Source organism: Engraulis encrasicolus, chromosome 10 (assembly GCF_034702125.1).
Source record: "Engraulis encrasicolus isolate BLACKSEA-1 chromosome 10, IST_EnEncr_1.0, whole genome shotgun sequence".
NCBI classification, from domain to species: Eukaryota; Metazoa; Chordata; class Actinopteri; order Clupeiformes; family Engraulidae; genus Engraulis; species Engraulis encrasicolus.
In genome coordinates this window covers 29,473,019-29,490,518 of record NC_085866.1, presented here as the reverse complement: position 1 = coordinate 29,490,518, position 17,500 = coordinate 29,473,019, and the positions used below count along the sequence as shown (strand labels likewise).

The following is a 17,500-nucleotide window of genomic DNA, read 5'->3' as shown; positions in this document are numbered from 1 at the left end:
TGCTTGAGAAGTCTAGGAGTTATAAATTACACTTCAGATGGACCCTTCCAGCATATAATTCAACAAACAATGAAAAACTACGTAATGTTCTCGGCCTCAGGCGGTGAGATGCTACCTTTCCTAAGACCTTTAGATATCAACATCCTCTGACACAACACCAACAATTAACTTCTGCACACTCCAGCCAAGGGGCACCTTACACCAACCGCAGTGTACTGTAGAAGACATCTCTAGAAACAATCTGCATTTTCCCCAAACGTGCCCGTGTTAAGCTGTAGTGTTTTGAAAAGTGTGAACTACTAAACCATCATGATTGGCTTGGCTGCTGTTCGTGCTGAGCTTTTATCCCAGCGGATAACAATAGCTCTGTCCACACACACGCTGCTTTCATTCAGACATGGAAAGCTGTAGGAGGGCAGCAGACTCTTACACATACTCACACACATACAGAGAGGATGAGAATAAGAGCAGATGGCGGCCATGCTGACAGGTGTGTGTAGGTGTGTGTGTGTGTGTGTGTGTGTGTGTGTGTGTGTGTGTGTGTGTGTGTGTGTGTGTGTGTGTGTGTGTGTGTGTGTGTGTGTGTGTGTGTGTGTGTGTGTGTGTGTGTGTGTGTGTGTGTGTGTGTGTGAGTGCGTGCGTGCGCGTATTGTGTGTGCTTATTTGTGCCTTCCCCCCTCTCTTTGTGTGTGCGTTTGTGTGAGTGTGTGTGTGTGTGTGTGTGTGTGTGTGTGTGTGTGTGTGTGTGTGTGTGTGTGTGTGTGTGTGTGTGTGTGTGTGTGTGTGTGTGTGTGTGTGTAAGTGTATGTGTGTGTGTGTGTGTGTGTGTGTGTGTGTGTATTGGGCGTATTATGTGTGTGTGTGTGTGTGTGTGTGTGTGTGTGTGTGTGTGTGTGTGTGTGTGTGTGTGTGTGTGTGTGTGTGTGTGTGTGTGTGCATGCGTAGATGTGTGTGTGTGCGTGCGTTCATGTATCGCACACCTGCAAGGCTGTTAACAGCACTACCACTGCTGTCTCTGACATGAGCCTTAATGAAAGACTACATGTCCTTCTTGAAATAAACTCACTATGTAAAAAATATTCATGTCAGTGTTACGAGACCTTTAGAGGAAGTAAAACAGATCCCTGGCATTTCCCACTAACATCCAGCCATGGTACTGAAATGCCAAGCAACTGGTAAAAGTCACGTTACCCTAAATAACGGGTATTCTGCAAATTAGCTCTGGATGTGTGTTGCTGAAGGCTACCTTTATGAACAGGTAGATGTGCCCGACTCCAAATAATGCAAAGTAATGAATCAATTATATTATTATGAATAAATTATATCCATTATATTCTGTTATATCCTCTTCTATTTCTGGGTGCTATGAAAAAAGAATAATAAATCAATGGATGGTTGCTAAAATCCGTCCATCTTGGACATAACTTAAGGCGATTAAGTTGATCGAAATATGATTAAAGAGTGCTTTCCCCCCTTCTTATTCACAGTATCACGGTAGCAACAGCTGTGTGGTGAGAAAGACCTCTGTTGATAGTAGCATTACAGTTTTTCTTGATCGCTTTCACACAATTTTTAAAACTGACTCACACAAAGTCATCATGATCACTATTTCAACAAAGCAAAAGACACGTTGTGCATGTGTGTTAACACATTCTTGTTGACTTGACATATTTCCCATTCATATAACACAGTTTTTGCTAAACAGTTAACCTATGTGCCATTTAAGTAGTGCACATTTCATTGTTTAAGCTCTGATAACCATACAGAACTACCGTCAGTTGTGTGAACACACCAGAGCACCTATTTGACACTCCTTCTCAAAAATCTTAATTTAGCAATCAGTCTTCATACACAGAGTCTTCTTGTTTGTTCTTGGCATGGAGTTCTTTTGCAAATTTACTGTAAGTGCATTCTCGTACTGCAACATCATGTTTTACTTTACACATATTTTCTGTAATACCGTTATCAGCCATTAGTACATTTTTGATTACAGTAAAAAAAAATAAAAAAATAAAAGGAAAACAAACAAACAATCAAAAACTAAATCAAAGCATTCTGGTTCTCAATCCAGTTCTTTGCCTTAAGACATTATTGTTACACGGACCCACTACCTAGCCTATTGACAATTTTACATATGAAAAGACACACAACTCAAATCTTTATGCAAAGCATTTACTGGGCATGCTATCTCTCAGTCAGTAGATCCTGATCAAGCAGAGACAGTGGCTAAGTAAAAGAAACAACAATGGAACTGGCTTGAATGTAATTGACAGCAGTGTTAAATAACGGCAAATTGTGTCAAAATGATAGCCGTATTTTAGATTATTCCGCCCACAGTGTAATGACTGACTGTTAGTGTTCATACACTGCCATGTAGTGTGTATTGGACTGAAGACAGAGTTTGCTTATATTGCATATGTTAAGTATTTTGGAAACGTAAGAGCCTTTTGCAAACAAGATGTTATGTTTGGAGAATCGGTTTAACTGGTTAGCCCATTGCGTGAACTGGTATGAAAATGTGCTTTTTGGAGTGACAACTGTGTCAAAGCAATCAAGAAAAACTGTAATTCTTTTTTATCTGGATCACTGAGGTAATGGTTATGCTGATCTCTCTCTCTCTCTCTCTCTCTCTCTCTCTCTCTCTCTCTCTCTCTCTCTCTCTCTCTCTCTCTCTCTCTCTCTCTCTCTCTCTCTCTCTCTCTCTCCTTCCTTTCACTCTCTTTTCTTTGCAGTGTGTGTCCTTTATACACAAGGAGTAGAGTGCCAACAGTGGAGAGAGGTAAGTGCACACACACACACACACACACACACACACACACACACACACACACACACACACACACACACACACACACACACACACACACACACACACACACACACACACACACACACACACACACACACACACACACACACACACACACACACACACACACACACACACACACACACACTACTCAGACAGGAGGTAAGTCTTGGCGGTGATATCAGATCCTTGAAATCTACACAGCACTGAAACCGTTTATTACTGAAACCCTTTATTTTCGCCAATCAGCCCAGCGCCTGTTGACTTTTTCCCTCTCTTTCTTTCCTTCTCTCTCTTTCCCCTCTCTCTCTCACCTTTTCTGTTTCACCTCTCTCTTTACACTTCTCCTGCCATATCATCCCTCTTTTTCCCTCTCTTCTCTCCCCCTTTACCTCTCTCCCACTCTCGCTCTCTCTCCTTCCTTTCCTTTCTCGCACTCCTCCTCTCTGCATTTATCTCTGAGGTAAAGTCTTGAAATAAACCTTGGGATTGATTGGACCCGCCCCTAATGCATATTCATAGGCTGTATGGTGGTGCATACAGTATCTGCGCTGATTTGGTGCAGAGTGATTGGCTCGTTGTGGTGATTGTGCGTGAACCAGGAAGAGATTGAAATGAAGGTCAGCCTTTTGTCTGGCAGCTGATGAATCTTAAGCAGGGAGCTGGACTCAGTGACACTCGATGGCACTGTGTGTGTGTGTGTGTGTGTGTGTGTGTGTGTGTGTGTGTGTGTGTGTGTGTGTGTGTGTGTGTGTGTGTGTGTGTGTGTGTGTGTGTGTGTGTGTGTGTGTGTGTGTGTGTGTGTGTGTGTGTGTGTGTGTGTGACAGTGTGTGTGTGTGACAGTGTGTGTGTGTGTGTGAGAGCGAGAGAGAGAGAGAGAGAGAGAGAGAGAGAGAGAGAGAGAGAATGAGTGTCTCTGTGTGCATGCAGGTGCGTATTTGTGTGTATGTGTACGTACGTGCATACAGTGTGTATTTGTGCATCTGCTTCTGAGTGCCACACTAGACAGGTAACCTGGAATTAGTCTCGGCAGGTGATAGGCGTGGAGGTGGCAATGAAAAGGTCTCTCTGGCTTGCGGAGTGAGCTGATGGTGCATTAGACATGGCTGACTGATGGCGGCAGATACTGTGTGCATGCCAATATGCGGCCTTCCATCCTCCCTTGCTCACTTGCCTGCTTGTGACCTCATGATGATGTCACTGACAACAGAAAATGAATTCAATATCTTGCAAAAGCACAATTCTAATGTCATTTGCTCATTTGCAATTGGGATGGTGAATGAAAAAGTTGTTGTGGCTAGGCTGACAGCTGCCAAGTGGAGCACGGGAGTGTGCATATTGGAATGCACCCACTGTCTAGCTGACTCACCAAGCACTGGAGGACTTTGCAGGAACCGAGTGCCTGTGCATTGTTGAGTACATAGCGTACTTGAACACAAGTTCTTTCTTTCTTTCCTGTTTTTTTGTTTGTTAGTTTGTTTTGTTTCGGTCTCCATCAGTTTGTTTGTTTGTTTATATGTAGCCTACATTGTTTCTTTAAAAAAAAAAATCTTCTTTTTCTCCATGGTTTGTTTTCTTTTTTTCTCTTTTCGTTCTTTCTTTCGTTCTTTCTTTCTTTCTTTCTTTCTTTCTTTCTTTCTTTCTTTCTTTCTTTCTTTCTTTCTTTCTTTCTTTCTTTCTTTCTTTCTTTCTGTTTATCCTCTTTTGTCTTTTGACTATGACTGTTGACAACAAGTGATCACCTAATTCCCACTTTCTTCCACATTCTCTCTAAATGTTTCTCTCTCTCTATCTCTATTTCATTTTATCTAGTAGCAGTTGATCCAGAGGCTCAATGTAAAAGCGATCTCCTCTCAGTGTTAGTCAGCAGAGCAGGGCTGTATCTCTGTCAGTGGAGTCAGGGTGTTCTCTGGTTTGGCAGTCAAATAGATGAGCTTGTAAAGGCAGCAGCCAAGCTGGGAAGGTTCGATAAGACTCCCTTCCCTTCCCCTCTCCTCTCTTCTCCTTAGACAGCTTAGACAGCTGGTCTCTTGGTCTACAAACACACACCCAAGCACACGCACATCTGCCCATGCCCTATAGGCATATATTCTACTACACGCACGCACACTTGCAGAGGCACGTGCACAAGGCACAAGTACACAAACACGCACACACGCACGCACGCATGCACGCACGCACGCACGCACACACGCACGCACGCACACACATACACACACACACACACACACACACACACACACACACACACACACACAGCAAAGTTGTTACAACATATGGATAAACATGTACAGAGTGATGTAAGATGTATGATGTTCACACATATTTCTGCATACTGTAATGCACAGATGCTCAACCACATATACAATATGTACCGTACATGACCACACACACTCACAATCTCTCTCTTTTGTGTCTCGCTGTCTTTCTCTCTCTTTCTCTCTCTCTCTCTCTCTCTCTCTCTCTCTCTCTGTTTTGCGCGTGCGCGCACACACACACGCACGCACGCACACACACACACACACACACACACACACACACACACACGCACACACACACACACACTTACACACACACACACACACACACACACACACACACACACACACACACACACACACACACACACACACACACACACACACACACACACACACACACACACACACACACACACACACACACACACACGCAGACACACTCAGAATAGAAGGATTTTAAAATTCCAAGAAGCGTTTGTTGTGAATGACAAAAAGTGATCAATCCAATGTGTGTGTGTGTGTGTGTGTGTGTGTGTGTGTGTGTGTGTGTGTGTGTGTGTGTGTGTGTGTGTGTGTGTGTGTGTGTGTGTGTGTGTGTGTGGTGTGTGTGGCATTTGGGGAATAGAGTTCTTGAATTCTTTATGAGATGAACTTGAACTTGAAGGCTCATCGTGTATCAGCCAGACCCCATTCATTCCACCCAGGGCCGCTGACAGCTTTTGCTGGACCCAGGACAAAGTCATCTGAAAGGGCCCCCTATCCAATACGTACAATGTAATTGGGACCCAAATCTGGGCCCCCTATCTCCCTGGGCCCAGGACAGCATACTCCTTTGCCCCCCCGGTTGGCAGGCCTGATTCCACCTCCAATGGCTGTTAGCTGAGGCAGCATTTAGACCTCATCTGCATGCCAGTGATTTTCAGATGGAGAGACGGATGACTGCCAACTATGTGGCTGGGGAGGAAATGGGAGGCTGAGAGTTGAAACCTCAACCAATCAAGGCCACCTCTGAGGTTTAGTGTGACATATGCTAGCTAACTACAGCTCGGAGTGGTGTAACCTGCCAACAGATCAGGAAACTTTCCTCTTGCTAACACTGATGTCGCGTAGTGTGAGTTTACTGAGTGCAAAGCAAATTAACACTCACAGAGTAAGTAAAGTTTAAAGGACAATTTCAGCCAATTTCAACATGAAGTTATATTTTTCACTCTGGCCTTGACCTTAAGACACCTCATTGTTTCTTCAGCCCTTTCCAATACCCTGACCAGCTGACAGGGGCCAGGGTTGCCAGTTCCGCTTATTATAAGCAACTTTGGGCTTCTTTTTTTGAGGAGTCGCTTTAAATTTTCTACAGTCACGGGTTGCAGTTTTTTGGGCTTTTTCTTTTTCATGGTTGGTCTTGAGGTTGGCGTCTGTTCTGTCAATGATTTGAATTTGATTGGTTGTTTGTAATTTAATGTTTCTCAATGACTCTGTCTCTCACAAAATCTGGCCACACTGATGGGGCCAAGTGTTTGTTTACACACTGCTTGAAACATCTTAACATTCTCCAAATATCATTGCAAAAGTTGTGTACTGTGTTGTAAGGTGTCTGTTGATGTTGCATAAGGTTTGGGCAATGTGAAAGACAACTCCTCCGTGCTCTCCAGACCATTTGGTTGATTTAAAGCAATGCACTTTAGGATTTGAAATGAGTGGTGACATTTTTGGGCAATCACATCTGAATGTCAGTGTAACACACTTTGATGTGTTATGGTGACATTTGTCCAGAACACATTACTTTATGCCAGCCACTAGTCAACTAAATAATTTCAAACAAACTGAATGAATAATCATTTCAAGAAGATGCACCATCCCCCCTTTTCAACAAAACAGTAGAAAAGGCTACATGGATATCTCTCGTGTCACTGTACACACAGTACACACATACACACATACACACACGATGTACACAATTTTAATGAAGATTCTCCATCTGATCTAATAATATAATAGTGTACTATATGACATTACATAATAATATCATTCTGACTTTTTGGATTAAGCCACTCAAATTAATCAACATTTGAATAGAATAGAATAGAATAGAATAGAAATAGAATAGAATAGAATAGAATAGAATAGAATAGAATAGAATAGAATAGAATAGAATAGAATATGCTTCAACTGAGAATAATAAGCTTACATAGAGAGGCACAATGCTAAGAGATTGAGGCATCTTACTCTGCGGTGCAACATGTGTGTAATCTATTTACAACACAGAATAGACAAAAACAACCCAAAAAACAAAACAGATACCCACAGGAAAGTGGAGCGGAGCAGGAAAACAGAACATAAAATGTGGCGGAGAGTGAAAAAAAAAACTTGAAACACAGTCAGACTGGGAAAAACAGGGGAATATGAAATTAGATTAAAGCTTTGCAGTGTCTTTGTAGCGTTCTCGTTTCAAGGCAAGTTTAGACACCCTGCTGTGTGTTGCAGTGGTAGTCCTAAAACGCAATGGCAGCATCTGAGAAGACCACTCCTTATATTCTCGTCCAAAAATATTCAGAACCTCATGCAATCGTTATAGATAGACCTAAATAGTTCTTAAATGCACATCTTATTCCTTTCATTCATATTTAAACATACTATAATTGGTAACACTTTATCTTACATCTGTTTTCACACTGTTCAGGGTTTGTTCACACAGTGTGTCGGTAGCACACATTGTATTCTGGCACTTACTACTTACTAATAAATAGAAATCTAGGCTTACTGATCCTTACTAAGGTTGCATTGGTAATACATGCCTAATTGTACATGAACAAGACATTTGCAAATACATGACTAAGAGATGTTTGATTTAGCCATGTAGCCTACATGCCTTACAAGTTACCTATACAGGCATTAACATTGTATGTATTTGTGCTAATATATGTAACACTAAAATAAAGTGTTACCCATATAATTGTATATCACAAAAAATAGTTAGTGTAAGGCTTACACATGCACTGACATGGAAGTCTCCCACAGCCACCCACTGTGGAATAAAAAAGATATTCCTGTTACACAACACCTCAAGTAAACACGGTTGGCTGGTACTCTGGATGCTCTCGACTAAGAAAACTGTGCTAGGGAAATGTTCACCGTTTCACCACTTAACATACCCCCGGAGATGTGGATGAGAAACAAGTTAGCAGCAGGCAATCAGCTGAACAGCGAGAGTCAATCTCGCCTTGGCTGGTTGCAACTTAATTTCCCCCGGAGACGTAAATGCATTTGACTTGACTTGACTTCAGTACAGATAAAAAAAGGGGGAAAAAAGAAAAGACATGGCCTTGAGAGAGAAGCACGTGGGCTGAAAATACAAACAGGCACATTGTAAACAAGAACAACAACAACAACAACAACAAGAACAGTAGCGTGCCATTTGTAATGAATTTGACTTGACTTAACTTGACTTCATTAGAGATAAAAAAGAAGACACAAGAAAGCCTTGAGAACTAAAGAAGCCCATGGGCTGAAAATACAAATAAGCGCATAGTAAACAACAGCAGCAGCAGCAACAACAGTACAGTAGACTTGTGCCATTTACCAACACTGGGTCGAGGTGTGGGGATGAAAACAAGACGGCAGCACTTCAGGGTGAGCAGAACCATGACCCATAAACTAGAACCATGTCATCAGACAAGCAATCCCCCAACGAGATGAAACATAGGCCTGCATAATAATCATTACTAATGCATGCATGTAAGAGTGCACACACAGAGGCACACGCATGCACACACACACATGCACACATGCATGCATAGGCACACATGCCTGCACGTGCACTGCACACACACACACACAAACACGCACGCATGCACGCGCATGCACACACACACACACACACACACACACACACACACACACACACACACACACACACACACACACACACACACACACACACACACACACACACACACACACACACACACACACACACAGACACACACACAGTCAGTTGGTTGCAGGCATTCTTATTAATCTTCAAGACAAACTGTTTTCAATTTATCTTGTCATCTCATAAAATATATTCTGTTACACTTAAATGCTGAAAATCAATAAGTCTATTAATACCAACATGGATACTGAGTTTGCTTGGCTTGTGAAATACCAATACACACACACACGCACACGCACACGCACACACACACACACACACACACACACACACACACACACACACACACACACACACACACACACACACACACACACACACACACTCACTCACTCTCTCTCTCTCTCTCTCTCTCTCTCTCTCTCTCTCTCTCTCTCTCTCTCTCTCTCTCACAAACACACGCACACGCACACGCACACACACACACACACACACACACACACACACACACACACACACACACACACACACACACACACACACACACACACACACACACACACATACATACACACACACACACACAGCAAGGGCCTTGTTTATATTCATGACTAGAGAATTAAGAAGGATTCTTGGAAGAGTACAAAAGTCCGCAGTCTGCAGGTTTTTGCTGTTATAAGACTTGTTATTTTCAAAGCCGCACCCTTCCCTATGGATGCCTTTTGTAGTTTTGACAATATCCAGAACTGTTTGTGTACTCTCGCTGGGCTTTTATTTAAGCCATACTTAAAGCCTTTAAGCTGTGAAAAGATTGTAAAGAATAAAGTCTTTCTCATGTTATTTTCTTCAAATTCTGTCTGGTCATGTCGTTTGACGTTGCTACTGACGTGACGTGCCTTGTTCATCATCAATCATAGTTACTGAGGAGTTGGTGACATGGGTGTTCTGACTGGAAAGAGTAGAAGTCTGCACACTGTAGCTCTGCCTTGAAGGTTTATACCGGCCATACAACTTTTCAACCCAACAGGGTCTTCACTCTTCACCACACACATGCCTGTTGCGTCAAAACATTGTATGACTTGAATAAACCTTCAAAGTGGAGCTTTCCTGTGGACTCTAAAGAAGGCCCAGCTACCACGAGATCTGCTCAGTAATTTCCACAGGTGTACAATTGAATCAGTGATTACATACAGCATTACATCTTGGTACACCAGCTGCACATACGACAATAAGAAGATGTTACAGCGCATTATTAAAACAGCAGATAGAATCATTGGATGCCAACTATCCACACTTGAGGAGATCTACCATACACGCTGCACAAACAGAGCATTAAACATCCTTAAAGATCACACACACCCTGGTCACAGGCTCTTCACCATGCTACCATCTGGCAGGCGCTTTAGAACTCTGCGTCCCCGCACTACGAGAATGAAGGACAGTTTCTATCCTACTGCCATTAGACTTTTGAACTCAATATGTCACCTGCCCCCCCCTCAATACTTCAGGACTCTCTATACTGTGAGATGCATATGGATTTTTTTATATATTATTTATTTACTGTTAATATATCTTTTATTTTGTGGCCATTTGTGGGTTGCTTCCAAATAGGCAGCGGGCCAGAAATCCTATCTTGCAGGTTCGTCGGAGTGATCAGGTGGCAACTTGGTTTTTGCTGATATACAGTAAGTACTTGATAGTACATAAATCAATATTCTAGCTGTTGCCATCGTCAAAAGTTGCACATTGATTAAAAAAACAAAAGGTTGAAATAGCGACATTTGGTAATGTGGGAATTTAATTAAAATTGGCCTTTCAACAGGAAATGTGTCACCAACTCCTTTTGGAGTGCTTCACAAGTGTGAAACTTCACAGATTACTGTGTATTATGCCTACCAACATTTCTGTGTGTGTGTAATGGCAGTTAGGCATAGCGCCACCATGCGGTAGGTGAATGAACTGCTTGAAATCACTGCAGCTACTGTGTATTTCATATTATGAAAAAAAGGATGAAGTTAATGTGTATATTCTATTAAACATACTTTGTGAAAAGTTTTTTTGATGTTGTAAAATAAGAAGATGGCATGGCAACAAAAGTACCACAGGTTATCAATTAATTTGAACTCAACATACATTGCTTGACATTACTGATAATTAGCCCTCTACTGCACACAATATGGCTATGCATGATTTTTTAAGTTCATTTTGAGACATTTTATTGATAAAATATATTTTATTTTTTGGATTATTTAGCAGGTAGGTTCAATATTCTTATTTTTATTCAGTTTAAAATTGAACAAAACCCGCAATTACCTCACGTAAAACAGAGGTTAACAGTGATGGAATGATCATTACTAGGTTTGTGTGTGTGCCCTAAATGTCATGTTAATGAGACTGACTGCTTGGTGTGGTGGTCATATTGCACATTTGGCACCCTGAGGGCCTGTGTTTGAAGCTGGACAAGCAAAGTTATCCCCATTTGCTGGTGTCAGAAGTGGGATTGCTTTTAGATACGCCATTGGAGACACCTCCACTGCATGTGAGCCATAATTCCGTGCAAGTGACTACAAGGATAGGCCTAATCTGTAGGACTCAGGCAGGGCTGGCCCGGGGCATAAGCACACTATTCAATGGCTTAGGGCCCTGACACCAGCCCACCCTGGGCAACAAAGTTCCAGGAAGAAATGAACTCTATACTATATTCCCTAGTCCTACATTTCTTTCTGAGCCTCGATGGAAACAGGAGCCATTATAGGAGGAGCCATAACAAGCGATTATAACACCAATTTTTAAGGCGGGTGCAAAAGACCAGGCTTGTAACTATAGACCAATCTCTATACTGCCTGCTCTTTCAAAAATTTTAGAAAAGGTAGTCACAGAGCAATTAATAGACCACCTTGAGAGTAATGGTCTTATTCACAGTAAACAGTTTGGTTTTAGACCAGGATATTCAACAGAACTGGCAAACTGCTACCTTACAGAGAACATCAAGAGTAGCCTGGACAGAGGTAATGTTGTGGGGGCCGTATTCATAGACCTTAAAAAGGCCTTTGATACGGTCAACCACAACATACTTCTAAACAAACTCTGCACTTTTAATATCTCAAATCCTGCCATAAGCTGGTTTGCATCATATTTGGAGCAAAGGGAGCAGAGGGTTAGGATAAACGCAGATCTGTCACAACCATTAGCCGCAAATCTGGGCATCCCGCAGGGCTCAATTTTGGGGCCTCTGCTCTTCAGTCTGTACATAAATGATCTGCCCACATGCTGCCGGGCATCCAACTGCCAAATGTATGCTGACGATACTGTAATTTATGCATCAGCCAAAACACCAAGCGCAGCAGCAGACATTTTGACTAAGGAGATGGAAGATGTATCCCGTTGGCTTAAGGACAACCATCTCACTCTGAACATCAAAAAGACAGTGTCTATGTGTTTTTCCATAAGAGGTAAAGCCTCCTGCTCTATCAAAATTGACCAGGACACAATAGACGAAGTTGAAGAATTTAAATTTTTAGGAATAATCTTAGACTCTCAGCTTAAGTTTAATAAACACATTAAGAAACTTACCACAACACTTCGAACAAACTTGAACTGTTTTAGAATGATAAGGCATCACATACCTGTCAAGGCAGCCTTACTGTTCTTTCATGCCATGATACTGTCCCACCTATCTTACTGTATTACTGTATGGAGCCAAGCCTCCCAGACATCAATCAAACCTATTGTATCATTATATAAACAGGCATTAAAGATACTGGACCAGAAACCAATAACGTGGCACCACTGCCTCATAGTAAATAAATATAACCTCTTAAGCTTTGAGAATTTTATGAAGTTCTCTTTTCTTAAACTCATTTTTAAATGTGCAAACAATATTGCTCCTGTTGTACTGTGTCCATTTGTAACAAAAATAAGCTCAAGAAGAGCGGCCACCAGAGGAGCAGTGAATGGTAACTGCATTGCAGAGGTGCGCAAAACTTCTTTTGGTCAGTCTAGTTTCTCAGTTATTGGAACTCAAATGTGGAACAGTTTACCAACTGTAATAAAAATCCAAACAGAGTTTAAAACATTTAACAGACAACTGAAACACTGGCTGAAGGAAAACCAAAAATGTAATCATAACACACAATAGTTAACACACACACATGCACACACAGCATAGGTCACCCTCATCATCTTGTTTTTTTCTTAATGCACAAGGCTTTTATATTATAGGGAGCATGTTTCAAGATGGCTTATTGTGGTCTTGTATACTGTATTGTACAATTGTACTTTTAGATGATTTATATGTATGTATTAGAGTAGGTAGCCTGATCAGGGACTGGGGTTGCAAATTAGCTATCTAGCTATAAACCTTCCATGTATTCACATCTGACAGTTGTGTCATGGCTTTGCCATGTCATGTTTGTTACAATGTGCACTGCATTGTCCCTGCTAAATAAACTACAAATAAAATAAAAAAATGATAATAAAAAAAAAAAAAAAATTATGCTGTATATCGGGGGACACCTCAATGATGGTGGATACAACGTCCTTTTTCATGTACCACACTTAATAGTACAAACCCTACAATAAATGCAGAATATAACTAAAAGTAATAGTTTTGAAGTGAAACTAAGATATTCCTTTGTGATAAATGGCTTTCTGGGAAATTTTGCTCCAAGAAGTGCAGTGCATAATGGGCACATGATCTACAGACAGCCTGCCTACTGTATGTCCTTAGCTCCTAACCCTCACTTGTGCAAGTAAATGAAGCTTACAACGCATCTGATGATGAGTAGGTGGTGGTAGGGGCCCCCAGATGAAATTTTGCTTAAGGCCCCATAAAGGCTTGGGCCGGCCCTGGACTCAGGACCCTAGTTATGAGTGAAGCCTATAATAAATGAAGTATGGCGGGAGTTGCGTGGGGAACACAGTGAGTGTGTAAAGCACAAAAGATGTGCTTCCCAAGCAGGAACGCAGAGACTATAAAGAGACTATAATATATAGAGACAAGAGTTAGTGTGCTTTGACTTTATCAATGAGTCTGATTCTTTAGGTAGGCTCCTACCCAGTACCACTATTGTAGTACCCAGGTGGTCTGAGTTTGAAGCTGGATACGGCAATTCTCCCCCATATTTAGAAGAATAATAAGCAGTAGTTAAGACTCTATTTCCCCTCCTCTACCATAACTCCCTCTCTTCTACATTTAGATGTTCATCACTGACATTGCTGTCCTACCTAACTTCAGATGAAATTTCTCTAGCATGCAGATCCTGATGCGCTCATCCATAAAGCATTATTACATTCATTTTGTTTGTCAAAATGTGTATAAATTATAAGATATCAGATATGTATAAGATATTTCCAATTTACTTTCAGAACATTTAGTGGAGTAGTCTTTACTGGATAAAATATATGTGATGATGTGGTTACACAACCACACACAAACAAAACAATAATAACAAAGTCACCCAAAAAAGTACCCCTTTATCGAACAACGTTGCATTGAGGCAACGCAAAGACAAACAATCACAAAGGGAAACCCTTTTTAAAACCTGATAAGAGTCTTCTATACAGCCTTGTGCACATAAAAGTATTTTTTATTTCATGATTTTATCATGTTTAGTTACACTAATAATGCGAAAGATCTTGTGTCCTTCGCACCCCAAGAGGAAGTCCCGCCTTCAAATACTACAACATAGTGTCATCCAAACCACTCTAAATTGTTCTTTCATGTCTTTTCTAACATTCTGATTGGTTTTGATAATGTAAAGAGACACACACTGGACATGAGGCTTTAAAAAACATTGGGTTGCCAGAGGGCAATGTAGTGCAGTAGAGGGTTAGAAGATTATGGCTTGTCATAACTATGAGCACAAAACAAGTAATCACCACGTCAGTTATTGCATGTTGTCTTTACGTGACCCTTTGACACAAGAATGATAGATACAAGGTGGAATATCCAGTAGTAGTGCGCCAATTATGGGTCAAAGGTATATTTTGGTATCAATAGGCCTGCATACTGTCAATTGTATCAATATGTCATCATTATTCCATGCAGAGCCCATTTTACCAATAATCTTATAGCCGTGGTCTTTTTATTATAATGATTATTTATAATTATTCAATTGAGAAAATAGTAATTCAGATCTCTGCAGCAGTACAAGGGGCAACAGCAACTACTGTATGTCTACTACTGTGTCAGAACTCAAAGAAATTATCAGGATTATACAAATAACTTGGAAGTCACTTCTCTCAGTTGCACAGTTTGATCAGTTGAGTTATTTTTTCCTTTGTAGGGGAGTAGTACAATAGTTCTAACTAAGAATGTGTGGATGCGTGCGTGAAATGTTTGAATGTAAATATAGGGTTTGTGACTCTAATGTATGCATCCATATGCTAGATTACAAGGCATGAAACAAATTGCAAACGTGTAAACTTTCATGTAGCAGTTAATAAAGTCCACAATTAATACTGGCAAGGGATATGAAAGTTTCAAAGAGGGCATGGCGTTCCAAATGTTCAATGGCGCCCGCATAGGGAGCCATGATGACGCGCACAGAATATCCTGCATCACAGTCATATTTTAGTATTTTCTTCCATCTTGAGTCTAGATTGTAATGTATATGCAATGCATGTTGTTCTATAATTCAACCAATCAACTGTCATGTTTGGAGAAAAACATGGCTTGAAGTAAAGAAATGGTCCAAAACTTCATGGAAAATGTTGTTACAAAGCAATCTGTAAAATGTTATTACTGATCAGGAAGGAAAACTCTAAAACTCTGTTTCTACCCATAAATAAGCAAAATTAATATAGCGCCCCTTGTGGTGGCCAAATGTGCAGGCTGATGCCGTGGCAACAGGCAGATTTGGATTCAGCACCCCCAAATTGATCAAGAAAACATGTTTTGAAGTTGCCACTAAACGGTCACAACGAAACTCATTTTCTAGATGAGCTATGATTCTTGGCCCACTGCCTAAAACAGAATCTCACTGTATTTATATAGTGACAATAAAATCACTCTACTCTACTCTACTCTACTCTACAGTGTATAGTACAGTGTACTCTTTCCATTATCAGATACAGTACACCAGGGGTCTCCAACCTTTTTGGGTCGGAAGGCTACCAAGGGCTACCCCGAGGGCTGCTGATGGCTACTTGCTTTCTCGAAATCCTCTATGTCTTGATATTCTTCTCAAATCACACTATGATTGAATGATTATTTGCTGATAGGTGATAAAGAGATATTCTTTTTAGGTTATAAAGAAATGAAGAAAAACATTAACTGTGGCTAAAATCTTGTGGTCATCACTATTTATTAACATCCTTGGTGGGCACCTCAGGAGCTCCTGGAGGGCTACCTGACACGTTGGTGACGCCTGCAGTACACCTCTGTCCTGCACCTGACCTCAGTGAGGTGTGATGTGCACACTATTACTCTTATGAAGATGACATGGGACATGGGTGTTCTGTAATGAACGTCCATTGTAACATAAACCCTTTTTTTACCCACCGTGTGGAATTGTGAAGGAAGGATTGGGGAGTTTGTAGAAAGGCTGAAGCAGAATGGCGATGGCGATGGTGAGGAGGACAGACCTAGAGGCTTTTTTTTGTAGAATAAACAGCTAAAATGTCCAGCTGTCACAAGACGTTTCAGTTTCCTCACTCGGTGGCCTCTCGCTCACTAGATGTCAAGTTCTGGTTACATCTAATGCCACATTATGCTAAGCTGTCAGTGGGCCTGGGCGGGCCTGCAATTTTGTTTGACTGTTTTCCTCAGACATCTTCCTTTCTCGTCTTCATGAATATAGCATGTAGACATCCTTGATGCTGACATAAACTGATATTGGGCTGTCTCTCTTGGGCTGTTACACCGCACGCCTCACCCGAAAAGCACTGATGATCATCAAAGACACAAGCCACCCTGCACACAAACTGTTCAGCCTCCTGCCCTCTGGAAAGAGGTACAGGCGCCTCCGTTCCCGTACCACCAGGCTTGCAAGCAGCACGATGCATCAAGCAATCAAGATACTGAACACTCAACCCACTCTCCCTTCACTGTCAGCCTCTAGCCAGCCAGGCCACTGACAACGCTCCCCCCCCCTCATCCCCACCACCATATCTGCGACTGAACATTCCACCTGCACTACTACATCTGTGACTGAACTTTCAACCTGCACTAACTCAAAACATGCACACACACACACACACACACACACACACACACACACACACACACACACACACACACACACACACACACACACACACACACGCACACACACACACACACACACACACACACACACACACACACACACACACACACACACACACACACAAGCACACTGCACTTTCTGCACAAAACCCAAACATACACACACTGACACACAACTCATACTCACACACATACACACACACACACACACACACATACACAGGCACACACACACAGACGCACACTGCACTTTCTACCTGCACTAAACACACACACACACACACACACACACACACACACACACACACACACACACACACACACACACACACACACACACACACACACA

The 17,500-nt window shown here is 41.6% G+C and overlaps 1 protein-coding gene across 1 annotated transcript in view; it reads left to right on the top strand.

The window, feature by feature from the left end:
* LOC134457439 (copine-5-like) overlaps positions 1-17,500 on the top strand; it is a 208,858-nt gene that overhangs the window by 45,670 nt on the left and 145,688 nt on the right. The window contains exon 3 of the mRNA XM_063209453.1: positions 2,733-2,779. Within this exon, the coding sequence (XP_063065523.1) occupies positions 2,733-2,779 (47 nt within the window). The remainder of the gene's footprint in view (positions 1-2,732; positions 2,780-17,500) is intronic.